Source organism: Panthera uncia (genome assembly GCF_023721935.1).
Source record: "Panthera uncia isolate 11264 chromosome A1 unlocalized genomic scaffold, Puncia_PCG_1.0 HiC_scaffold_17, whole genome shotgun sequence".
Classification (NCBI taxonomy): Eukaryota; Metazoa; Chordata; class Mammalia; order Carnivora; family Felidae; genus Panthera; species Panthera uncia.
This window is the reverse complement of record NW_026057577.1, coordinates 120,497,194-120,510,865: the sequence shown is the minus strand read 5'-3', so window position 1 is coordinate 120,510,865 and position 13,672 is coordinate 120,497,194. Positions and strand designations below refer to the sequence as shown.

Below are 13,672 nucleotides of genomic sequence, written 5' to 3'. Positions count from 1 at the left end.
CAACATGGAGCCTGCTTGGGATTTTCTCTCTCAAAAAATAAATATTAAAAAAAAAACCAAAAAAACTCTTAACTGTAGACTTATAACATAGGGTGCATTTTATTATATGCATATTACACTTTTAAGAAAGTTGACAGGGTAGGCAGAGAATTTGATTTATTTTACATTCTTTCATTCTAATTAAAGTGAGTCAATGGGGCACCTGGGTGGCTCAGTCAGTTAAGTGTCCAACTTCAGCTCAGGTCACGATCTCACAGTTCGCGAGTTCAAGCCCCGTGCCAGGCTCTGTGCTGACAGCTCAGAATGCTTCAAATTCTGTGTGTGTGTCTCTCTCTCTGCCCTTCCCTGCTCGCACTCTCTCTCAAAAATAAACATTAAAATTTTTTTTAATTTTTAAAAAATATTTTATTTATTTTTGAGAGAGAGAAAGAGTGTGAGTGGGGGAGGGGCAGAGAGAGAGGGAGACTCAGAATCTGAAGCAGGCTCCAGGCTCCGAGCTGTCGGCACAGGGCCTGACATGGGGCTCGAACTCATGAACTGTAAGATCATGACCTGAGCTAAAGTCAGACTCTTAGACCCACTGAGTCACCCAGGTGCCACCCCCCCCCCCACTTTTTTTTTTTAAATCAAGTCAATATTGTGGTCTATGACAATTCCAAGTGAGTAGATCTTTTAAATATTCTGAAAATGTTTACATATTACCTTGCAATTAACATTACCTTAAAATTAACATTCCAATAACATAGAATTACCATGATTAAAAAAAAAAATAAAATTAGAAAAAAATTCCCAATTTGGTTTTTAATTTATCTCATGCTTTGAAATATAATTTTCATAGGGTGCCTGAGTGGCTCAGTTGGTTAAGTGTCCAACTCTTGGTTTTGGCTCAGATCATGATCTCACAGTTCCATGAGATTAAGCCCCGTGTCAGGCTCCTCGAAGATAGCACAGAACCTGCTTTGGATTCTCTCTCTCCCTCTCTCTGCCCCTCCTCTGATTGCTCTCCCTCTCTAAAAATAAATAAATAAACTTAAAAAAAAGACTAAACAAATTTATTTCTAAAAAAAATGAAATACAATTTTCACCAATTTTTGTTGGAGTTTGAGGAAATCATAAAATACCCTTTGTCCCCTCCTGTCTTCTGAGCCACTTGAGAGACCAAGTCAGGCAAATGGAGATTCAGTATGTCAGATTAATTGCTGAAAGATCTAGGTTAAAGGATGTAATTTAGGTTTGTGCCGAAAATGGCCACCTAATAGCTAACCCAGACTTAGACAGACCTGCTCACCAAAGCATGGGCAATCCTACACAACCACAGAGCAGAGAGCCTTCACTGCAAAGTTTACATGTCTGGCAAGAGAACACAACATAGGCTCCACAAACATGATAAATCCCAAAAAAGGGGTTTGCGTGTCCAGTTCTTTATCCCAAACGCTCTTTCCCAGGGAGGCGGGAGGGATAAGGGAAGGGAGCAATTGCTTGCTTAATGGATGTCCAAAGAAGCACCGTGAAAGGAGGCTACCTCTGCCCTCTGACTTCCCCACAAAAGGTAGATCAACATTTCTCCACCTTGACACACACAGCAAGTTCACATACAACACTCACAAAGGCACAATTCATGGTACACCAGCCATAAGGCTATCCAGGGCTACCCCTTCCCTTCCATTCAAGGGGGCATATTTAATTGCAAGTGACTAAAGTGACATATTTCAGGGGTGCCTGGGTGGCTCAGTCGGTTAAGCGTCCGACTTGGGCTCAGGTCATGATCTCGTGGTTCATGAGTTCGAGCCCCATGTCGGGCTCTGTGCCAACAGCTCAGAGCCTGGAGCCTGCTTCAAATTCTATGTCTCCCTCTCTCTCTGCCCCTTCCCTGTTCACACTCTCTCTCTTTCTCAAAAATAAATAAACATTAAAAAAATTTTTTTAAGTGACATATTTCATTTTAATTTACTTTGATAATGAGTAAATCACAAATTTCTGTATTTTATTACTGGTATTAAAAAAAAAAAAAAACCCTTACTTTCTCCATCCTAAAATGTCATCAGTTACAAAGTACACACCACAGGCTCGATAAAAATCTCTCAGAAAAAAACACATCTAATATACCCATTGATTTAAAGATAATTATGGAACTATAGTTCTTGTGTCAACTCATAACTCACTTAGATACACATATGTCATGAAATCAAAGCTCAGAATGGCTGGTCCAGAGTCAAATTAGAAAGGTGTATATATATATATATATATATATATATATATATATATATATGGTGTATATATATATATATATGGTGTATATATATATATATATGTGTGTGTGTGTGTGTGTGTGTGTTTTCAGGCTTTGTGAAAAGGCCTCTATACACACGCATACAAACTTTTCTTACTGCTGGGAACGGTAGTGACAAGCTTTTGATGTCATTACATAAAACATAATTTTCAAACTGAAGAGGCTATCCTGGTCAGTTATAAGCATGAAAACTCTTAGCTTTCTCAGACAAAGCTTCTTTAGTTAAGTCTTCATTATAGTTTTACCAAATAACATCAATTTAAAAGTCTTTATGCTAAGACTACTACCATAAAATTTTGCACCGAGGTCCCAATTACAGATCTGGGTTCTGTGATTTATACCTTGCATGATTTTTCAACGCGTATGTAGTATTTATTAGCACATTTAGGATAAATACTCTATAATCTAAAATCCTGTCATCTACAGAATAATATATGGATTCTCAAATTATCAGGCATGACCTGGATGTGTGGTGTTCTGACTAATGAGTATCTACGCCATACAATTTTCAAACAAGAATATAAATTATGTTCAATACAGTGTTTAGTGTTATTTCAGAAGGTATATTAAACATCTTAAATTACATCACTGTAGCATCAACTATTTTTCTTTCAGACTCAAAATTATTTGTTAGTGAAGTTAACAGGTTTAGCAAATGTCTGTAGATCACTATTCACATCTTTACAAAATGATATATGCATTTTTCTCCTCATGCATAGAAGATACTAGCTGAGAATCCTTTGGAGCATGGATAAATGAGCTGCCTTCCCTCTCCATAATACAGAAAAAACACTAGGTTCTGTTAACAGAATTTAGTGGCTACATGCCTTCCATCCTGGGTCTTGCCCCTTTTGGGGCTGAGGCACAGATTTTATGCCAAGAACAATCCCCCCTGTTATGCCAAGAACTGATAACCATCTGTCCTATAATACTAAAAGTAGTGACTTCTCACTTTCTGATAAAGATTACAAAGTTCTCCTACCTTCCTAAAATCAGAAGAAACTGAGGTTAAATATCTCCATACTAATTCAAGTTCTTCATAGAAATAGCTAACATTTACTGAGTACTTCCTATGCAAGATACAAGGTGCTTTACATATTTTATTTTCACATAAGAAAGAAATTAAATAAATCAAATTTTTCAAAAGCTAACACAGAGGCAAATCTTTAAAGTGCAGAAAAAACCATTTATTCACAAATTACACGATAAACAAAAACCCACTACTCAAAACCACATACCAAAGGGTGAATGCTCACTTCTGTATATACTCAAGTATCTACCCTGTGAGAATATCCTTTATTAAAAAAAATAAAATGTAACTAATATTTGTGTTTTTCAATTACTCTAAAACTAACCTAACCACAGCTAACTTTCTGATGTAACTTTGAGGGAAAATATAACACTCTGAAAAAAAAAAAAAAAGAGGTAAGCATTCCACTAAAGGAAACATTTTTTAAATCATCTCAGAAAAATGTAGACCATTACTTACATGCTCCAACAGGTTAAGGTAAGATTCTTTAAAACAGCTTACTTTCATCTCTGACAAGGAAAAAATTAATTTTACAGCAAAAATAGCTTCCTGAGTGTCAGAAGTAACAGGACCCAGTAGTTCTATATAATTGTACTATAATATATGTGGTATAAAAATAACTCATATTAGCAATGACAGTATTGATTTGTGAATGCGATCGTGGCCTTTCAACGAAATATTTCTTTAAATATATTCTTCTCCACTCATGGGATTGTACTGTTAAGTCATGTTTCAGTTCCTATGTATGTCATGCCCAAGATATATACATTCACTGACACTCATAAACATCCCTACTTTTTTAGAAAGACATAATTTAGCTATTTAAAATTGTAATTTAATTGAGTAGTTCCAAAAAAGTTATCTAGAAAAAGAATTCCAAACCATCAGCTGGAACGTTAAAAGCAAAAGGTAAGTTTTTTTCAGAGTTTTTAAGCTTTTAAAAATAAGGAGAAGAAAATATACTTTCGACTGGGCCAGTGCACCAGTACAATTTGATATGACATATCTATAAACGCATTTTTCAAAAATGCACATCTTAAACATGACTCACTTGTGGTAAGGAATACTCTATCTACTTTTACAACTAAAACAATAAAACCATCATTGTGACATTGATCAGTATTTCACATATCTAATACTGAAGAAGGCAACTACCATTGTTGTAATAATTTTGAAGTCAAAATATAAGCACAAATCAGAATGAAGAGAAAGTCCAGAAAATGTTTAGAATGTATACAGTTGCATGCATTTTCAGCCAAACTTTCAAAGATTCCAAAAATAACCAAATGACAACTTTGAAGCAAAATAAATGTCAAAAAATATTTGAGCTTTGGGAGACTTCCTCTAATGCAACCAGAAAAACAGAAGAGTGAATAGTAACAGGAGTATTAGGAGGGAAAGAAATCACCAACTTCCTTTATCGTGAAACAAAAGCCAACGAGTCAATATTTTAATAACACTGGCCATCAAGTTATTCACTATTAGAGAATTCACTTTTCAAGTTGTGTCTTTAAAATGCGTTCACTTACATTTTTGGATTATTTTTTTAAGTTTATTAATCAAAACCCACTGTACTCACAATTCTAATCTTAAGAAGTTTAAATTGTAACTTATCAAAGCACAGCCCAAACACTATACAATAATTCTACCATTTAGTTTTTATATGCCTCATCTGCAGAACTCATTTTACAAACAGGAGTTTTATTCTGTCTCTCCACAGTAGATGTCCCTAGGCCTCAAACTTTAAGAGCAATCAAAAAGCCAGATTCAAAGGGTTCCTGCTACTTTTATCGGGCTTTGATAAAAACAGAGCCATCTGGTGGTGTAGCACCATCTTCCTTCTCAGTGACCGTCTCTACAGTCCCAGAGGCCGAAACAATAACCATTGTCTTATTTGCTGAAACTGTCTTCTGTTTCTCCGCAATTGCTGCACAAACAGCAACAATCTCATCACTTTCAAAGTCATAGTCGGGGATTGACTTTGGTGAGAAATGTGTCATTTCCGCTGATGCGTCACACTTCTTAATCTTCTGTGCTACCTTCTGCTGCTCCTGGAGTGTTCTTGCCCAAGAAAGGTCTTCTTTCCATATTTCAGGGTTCATTGGATAGATGTGAAGGGCTACCTGAAAACTTCGAATTGCCTAAGGGAGATAAAAAAAAAAAAAATCAGAGTTTTTCCTTTGCTTTATTTTAAAAAATGAGTGGATTTAATAGAATCCACAATATTTCCATCTATATCTTTTTTTTACTATATATGTATATATATGATATAATATATAATATATATTAATATGTATATATATGTATGTATGCATATAAGATATATACATATATATCTGTTTAAAAAACATATTAGAATGCAAGGACAGACATTTAGGCTGTACCCTTAACACTGCATGATGATTATGATGAAAAAAAAAAAGTTAAAGAAGTGTGAAAGAAAGTGACTGACACATCACTGCTGAGGAGTAAAAGTCCACTGAAGTACAATTAAGGATATGGTTTAAGACAGAGTGAATGCATTGTTCAGCTTCTGCAGACCAGCAAATATAAGAATCTAGGGATTTCTTGACTAAACCACGATCAGGAAGGTACCAAGAATGCCTACCTCTGAAGCCAAGAGCTTAGCTCCGCATAATGCTAACATGTATTGACTGTCACAAGAGACAAAGGATATTAAAGAATGATAAAAGGGTCAATTGACCCAGAATATATAACAATCATAAATATATATGCATCCCAACATCAGAACACCTAAATATATAAAGTAAACACTGACAAAAGTGAAGGGAGAAATAGCAATAAAGTAATAGCAGGAGACTGCAATACCCAAATCCCAGTAATGAATACAGACAGCATCCAGAAGGAAGATCAATATGGGAACAGAGAGCCTGAACAACACTATAAATCAAAGGGACTGAACAGACATATACAAAACATTCCACCCAACAGCACCAGAATACGCACTGTTCTCAAGGACAAACAACATTTTCTAGGAAAGATCACATGATAAGTGGATAGCATCACATGTTAGGTCACAAAACAAGTCTTCTTAACAAATTTAAGGTGACTAAGATCATACCAAGTATGTCATCTTTTCTTCTTTTTGAGAGAGTGAGTACAGGAGAGTGAGTGGGGGAGGGGCAGAGAGACAGAGGGAGAGAATCTTAAGCAGGCTTCACACTCAGCTTGGAGCCTGACTCGGGGCTTGATCTTACGACCCTGAGATCATGACCTGAGCTGAAATCAAGAGTCAGACGCTTAACCAACTGAGCCACCCAGGAGCCCCGTTTTCTGACAACAACAGAATAAAACTAGAAATCAACAGAAGAAGAACTGGGAAATTCACAAACAAGTAGAAACTACACAACACAATCTTGAACAACCAATGGGTCAAAGAAATCAAAAGGGAAAAACATCTTGAGACCAATGAGAATGAAAATGTAACACATTAACATTTATGGGACAGAGCAAAAGTAGAACTAAAAGGGAATTTTATAGAGATAATTGCCTGCATTAAAAAAGAAGAAAGATGGGACGCTTTGGTGGTTCAATTGGTTAAGCGTCTGACTTTGGCTCAGGTCATGGTCTCAGGGTTCGTGGGTTTAGGCCCTATATCAGGCTCTGTGCTGAGAGTTCAGAGTCTGGAGCTTGCTTCAGATTCTGTGTCTCCCTCTCTCTTTGCCCCTCCCCTGCTTTCTCTTTCTCTCTCTCTCTCAAAAATAAATAAATAAAAACATTAAAAAAATTAAAAAAAAAGATCTCGATTGGTAAGTTAAATTTACACTTCAATTAGAAGTGTAAAATGAAGAACAAACTAAGTCACAATCATTTTCCAACAGCCAACTTGTTTTGTTTTGTTTTTAATTTTTTTAACATTTATTTATTATTGAGGGACAGAGAGAGACAGAGCATGAGCAGGGGAGGGGCAGAGAGAGAGGGAGACACAGAATCTGAAGCAGGTTCCAGGCTCTGAGCTGTCAGCACAGAGCCCGACGTGGGGCTCGAACTCACAGACCGGGAGACCTGAGCCGAAGTTGGACGCTTAACCGACTGAGCCACCCAGGCGTGTTTTGTTTTTTAGTTTCATGTTATTTAAATTCCAGTTAGTTAACATATAGTGTAATATTAGTTTCAGGTGAAGAACTTAGTGACTGATAACTTCCAATACTCAACTCTATGTAAAAACCTAAATAATTACTATTGGGGCTATCCCCAACTATTGACTTTTAACTTACTACCTGATCTATTTATGTAAGTATTTTCTTGTGTTTTTGTCCAAATATATACATATATAGGAAGAATGGCTAGATGTTACAGTTTTTAGCATGTTTTCAATATATTTCTCATAGTGACCCTTCCTTTATGACATTTTAAGTATAGTCATTTTTTTCTTACCATTCCAGTCTTTCAAAAGAATCTCTTAAGTTGACATAAAAATTACACTCTGATTTTTCCAAGTAGAGCTCTAAAAAATTACATTAACTAAGGGAAAAAAAAATAACACTTTTAATCCCTCTAAGAAGTTCACAATTTTAATCGGCAGAACCATATCAACAGGAAAAAAAATAAGAGTTGAACAACTGGTTCCCTTATTCAAAACAACTTAAAATATTAAGCAATTTTACTTTTACCGACTGGTTGAAAGCATTCTACTGTGTCACCTGCAAGAGTTTCTTTCTCTATTGGGCAGTCTTTGCTAAACATTACATCCTAGAGATTTTTTTCCACATTACCATAGACACTTAACAAGCAAAAGTGATAATGCTTTGTAAGTTTTTAAATAAAGGAGAAATGGGGGGTAAGTATTGGTAATAAGCTCCATTTGTTTTCCTGTTAACCTATAGAAAACAAAATACCATGAATTTCTTTTCTCCAACTCTGGTATGATTTAAGTCTTCAGGTAGAAAAAAAAAAAAAAAAGGAAAATGGACTTCGGTTAAACTGGTTTCCATCAGTGTGAACCTCATTTTGGATTATCATATTTAAGTTACTTGAAACCAATTATTCTCTCATCAAAATTCCATATTTATGATTTCTGAGAATTTGACACCTTTTGGTAAATAGAAATAATATTTACAAGAGTACCAGAAAAATCTAAGTTATCTATAACTTACTAAAGCCATTGTTAGTAAAGTTAAATTCAGGTTTTACCAGTAATTCCCTTAGCCTTTAAAGAAATCATTTTTAATTTTTTATTTGTTGTTTTACTTCTACCTGTAAAAGGCAAATAAAGCCTTGAAACAATCTTAGTTAATGACAAACAAAATCTGCCAGTACTAGATTAGATTTGCAAACACTCTTGAGGAAGTCAGCTGCCAGGTATATGTAGCCCTGCCGAAACAAAAACAAAAACAGGATAATTGTCTTAACCACCTCTCATCTATTTAGCCTGTGCTTCCTACAAGTTATGGTCCAGACAAGTTGAGAAATGCATTATGTACCAATTAATAACAAAACAACACAATAAGTATTCCACTTTCATAAGCTTCTATCCTGCCCCATTTTCCCCTCACTAAGCCTGACAACTTTTCCGTCTAAATATTTATCATCATTACTCTCCCATACTCTACTTTCTTCCTTCCCTTACATAATCTATTAGGGGTTTTGTCTCCATGTGCTACTGGCATCACTTTATAAGTGGAGACCTTAATGTTGCAAAAAACTAACCTAAGAGTTGCTTATTTTATATGTATTTCAGTAAGGTTTACCAAATGCCATTTTTAAAAAATTTTCATGATGTCTAATACCTGAAAAAATATTCTGACTCTAATATAATTGATGTTTAAAATGGAAAAGATGGGGGCGCCTGGGTGGCTCAGTTGGTTAGGCATCCGACTTCAGCTCAGGTCACAATCTCCCGGTCCATGAGTTCGAACCCCGTGTCGGGCTCTGGGCTGATGGCTCAGAGCCTGGAGCCTGCTCTGGATTCTGTGTCTCCCTCTCTCTCTGCCCCTCTCCCATTCATGCTCTGTCTCTCTCTGTCTCAAAAATAAATAAACGTTAAAAAATAAAAAATAAATAAAAAAATAAAATGGAAAAGATGTTCAGTAATAACTTTTATCTGTGTTTATGGATTAATACCTTTAAGAGGTAATTTGCTATTTACTCTCTGCATAGACATGATAAATAGCTATTTACTTTTTGGTTCAGCTAATCAAAAACACAACAAAACAAAATTTCATCATTATAATAACCTGACTTCATTACCAGGACTATCTCTCCTAATCCAAGCTGAGCACGTCCCAAAGTTTGCCAAGACTCCCATGAATGTGGGTTTCTCTGCACGGCCATTTCAGCTGCATGTACTGCAGGGAACATTTCATGAAGAGACATTAGGACCTATAACCAAAAAGAAGAAATAAAACCTGTCAGCAATTTTCATAAACTAGCAAACTACTAATGAATAACCATATGCAAACAAATCTTTTCATTTAAAAAAAAAATATTTTTAGTCTGGTAAATATAGCACTTCAGTAGTTTTGACCCACTCCTCTGCCCATCAGGGTCAGGAACAAATATTCTTCTTCCTATTCCTAAAATAACTATGAAAATGTAAAACATCTCCTTTTCAGTCACTGAACCCTGTTGTCCATCTGGTCAAAATAAGGTGGTCATACTCTAGCCATGGTGGCTCAGAGCTATTTGAACTCTTAATTCCACTTCTGATTGTTCTATTTATGATGTGGTTTTCAGGAGATCCCAGGTCTCATTGTTAAATGAGACAAATTTAAATTTGTTCAACCACCACCCTATAAACATCTTCCTGCTACAAAAATCACTTAAACATTCCACAGGCCTCCCCACAACTGAGTTCTCCAAACCATACAAAGCAGAAAAATAGGGAGTTCTAGAACCTTCCACTTCAATCTATGGGAAAAGGCTAGATTTTAACTATCATTTTGGGGACCATTCGCATTTCATAAGATTTGTAACACAACTATCATTATCAGGTTCCAAGTTAAACAATCTATTTCATACAGTTCACCACAAATACTGCCTTTAATATATATCTAGTCAAGACTGAAAATTAAAGACTTAACCAAATGAAGGTCTTCGCAGTACTTCATCCAGTGGACATAAATTGTTTGGGGTTTTCTTGGCTGATCTAAAATCAAAGTTGATAAAGAATGTGCCCTATGTTTGAAATCATTACCTGAAAGATACCTGTAAGGTGTGTAGATCAAGGCTGAAGCGCGACTACTCCCTGCCAAAAATATGTTTGATGCTCTATTAGAGACTTTTTACGTCTTTTGGATAACTTAATCCAGTTGCTCAGAGATTTTCTTTACAGACTTTCCCACAAAATATTAGAAATGTATTTTTAAAATTCAAATGTTATTTTTAAAAATAAATTGAGTCTATTCTGACCTTTTGCTAAGGACTAGGCCATTTTTAGAGACATATCATCCGGAGTCGAATCCACCCTCATTCTGAAGAAATGAAGTTATTGGTCAGTCCACTATAATTAATTTCCAAGGAAAGCAAACACATTTCATTTATTTAAGAAATCACCAGTGACTTCCTAAAAGATAGCCATCTGTTCATATCTTACCATAGGCTGAAATAAGTTAACTTCGTTGTGAAAAGAAATGAATTTCTAATGTTGTGCAAGAGGCAGAGCAATAAATATGGTGACACGTTTTCTATAAAGGAAATATTGAAAAAAATTTAAAAAGACATATTTGAGAAAGAAAATGGAAAGAAATGCTATTTTGGTTCATTTCTATTCACCAAACAAATATAAACATAGTACAATTTCATAATGGAAGTGAAATTCTTCATAACCATTACCTGTGATTTCATCTCGTACAGGGTAGCATCATCTGGGGTTAACTGCAGTGCTTCGTCCCATTTTTGAATCGCCTCTCGATACCTGTGGTTGTGAAGTTACATTAGTATCTTATCTTCACTAAATCCTTGAGAATACATGACCAGATGTTAAAATCAGGTACTAAGGAATAACTGTGTATCAAGAAATAGCTCTATTCAAGAACTGATGACAATAATAACAATGGTACAAAAGCAAGAAAATTAAGAGATGAAGGAAAGGGTGGCAAAAGAAAAAAAGACAAACATAAATTAAATAAAAGGTATCTTAGAAGTCTTTTTCCAATTTTATTTTCTGGGCTGAGAAATCACCACCAAAATTTCCCTCTTTTTCATCAACCTCAACGTGCAAATGTTGTCATGCATGTTAGATGTATTGCAAAGGACTTTAATGAGGAATTTATAATCCAGTTGTAATCCTGGGCTCGGCTGAGCAATCTAGGCACAGAACAATTTAAGAAGTTGTCTGGTAATTGCGTAAGGATTCTTCAGATTTAAGCTTCCTTGTCCGTAAATTCCAGGAACTCGGGGACTAGTAACGCACGGTAAGCTTATAACAAAAGGGGTCAAATGAATGATAAACAGTACAGGGATGGTGGTTTCCACCACCACCTTTTCACCCACGTTCTCCTAGTCAGGTTTCTCTTGTGAGTTCCAGAGCTGCGTGGTCAACTCACATCTCCACAAAGACGTGCCACAGACACCTCAGGCTCCCTCTGCCCAAAGCTGGTCTTAGCACGCCACCTGCCAAATCTGTGGAAGCACCGCAGCACTTCCTTTTGTAAATAAAATGAAGGCACTACTGAGTCCTTTGTGTTATCCAAAGCAGTCATTCTCACGGCATCCTTCACAAGTGATTAACTCTTGTATCCTTGAATACTGTAGGAGGAGAAAGTTCTATTTACCAGAATATTTTCCATTATGAGCTGAAACTTTCTATCTTGTACCTTTCCCCCAGTGCTACTAATTCTGCTTTCTGGCACTAAACAGAAAATATATAATCCACTAGTTTTAATTCTTGGCTACATACAGAATGATCTAGGGAGATTCTGGAGGGGAAGAAATACACAACATGACACACACACACACACACACACACACACACACACACACCACACACACACACACCACACAGCTGGCCCCTGCCTCAATCAACTAAAACAGATATTCTCAGAATAGGACCTAGGCATCTATATTTTTTAAACCAGGTAATGCTAATAAACACCAAGGTTGTGAACCATGGAAAATATCTTTCATAGCGTAGTAAGCCCTATCCATGTGCTGCCTTCTCTTGAATCACTCATTATTACCTGTTTTCCAGACCCTTATTTCCTCTGTATGTGTTCTTCTCCACAATTTCCTACTGGAAATGTGAAGGTCCAAACCAAACATAATGACCAAAATATGGGCTAATATGCACTGATTATTATTTAAACAGAGGGCGGTGAAATAAAGAAATAAAGGCAAAATTTGGTAGAAAATACAAAGGTGAAGAACATAAAAAAGTACGTTCTGTTTTCACCTTGCTATAGAGTTCCTTTACTAGTAGTACAAACGGACAACGTCACATCCAGGGGTCTTACGCCAGCCTGACAAATGACAAATGGGCTACCGACACCTTAAAATAAGTTTGCCACAGAGCCAACCCCATGGCCAGCAGCAGGGGTGAGGGCGGACATGATGGGAGTGTGCTTTACAAAGCCTGCCTTAGCTGCCATGATAGGTTGTAGCAGTGGCTACTGCTATTTTGTAGTAGCCGGCTATATATAACTATAAGCTGAAGATTCATCCCACAGGGCACCTGGGTCGCTCAGTCAGTTAAGTGTTCAACTCCTGACACTGGCTCAGGTCACGACCTTGTGGTGGTGAGATTGAGCCCCACGTTGGGCTCTGTGCTGAACATGGAGCCTGCTTGGGATTCTCTCTCTCCTCTCTGCCCCTCCCCCACTCAGCTTTCTTTCTCTCACTCAAAATAAATAAATAAACTTTAAAAAATTAAAACAGAAAAAGATTCACCCCGCAAAAGCTGGTAGTCTTTGTTTCCAAGCAAACCAAATGTGAACATGCAGAGAGGCTATCACAACTACTGCCTGGACCATGGTTAGTATCTTCTTCAGGGGCTCTTGCTGAGCACTGAAGAAATACCTGTTTGAAAACTGTTGAACTCTGGGTGAAAGACTACTGGAAGTTTAGGAACAGTGTGGCCATTATTCACCTCATTTTTATGACCTGCTGCCCCAATGGTCTATGTTTCTCTCTGCCTCTGCCTGCATTGCAATATTGTGTCACAAATCAAACCTCTGAGAGCTCCGTTAATTGAGAATTATTTCTTTATTAAGGATTTTCCCAAATTCAAGCATGTATCTAGAGCCAGGGTCCCCAAAGTTGAAACAGGCAGTGTCACTGGCTGCTGTTTGTCAATGCTCTTCCTTCATCTCACTCTGAGATCACTCTGGAGTGCCCATACATCTCTGCTTTCCACATATTCGGACACTTCTGCACGGTGTCAGGCTATGCCCGTA

At 36.6% G+C, this 13,672-nt stretch overlaps 1 protein-coding gene across 2 annotated transcripts in view; it reads right to left on the bottom strand.

The window, feature by feature from the left end:
* Positions 1-2,867: 2,867 nt before the first annotated feature.
* Positions 2,868-13,672, bottom strand: part of TTC33 (tetratricopeptide repeat domain 33) — a 40,251-nt gene continuing 29,446 nt past the window's right edge. For both annotated transcript variants that reach the window (XM_049648733.1, XM_049648732.1), the window contains exons 3-5: positions 11,115-11,196; positions 9,531-9,662; positions 2,868-5,461 (exon numbers count right to left, since the gene is read on the bottom strand). In XM_049648733.1, the coding sequence (XP_049504690.1) occupies positions 5,108-5,461; positions 9,531-9,662; positions 11,115-11,196 (568 nt within the window). In that variant the 3' untranslated portion in view covers positions 2,868-5,107. The remainder of the gene's footprint in view (positions 5,462-9,530; positions 9,663-11,114; positions 11,197-13,672) is intronic.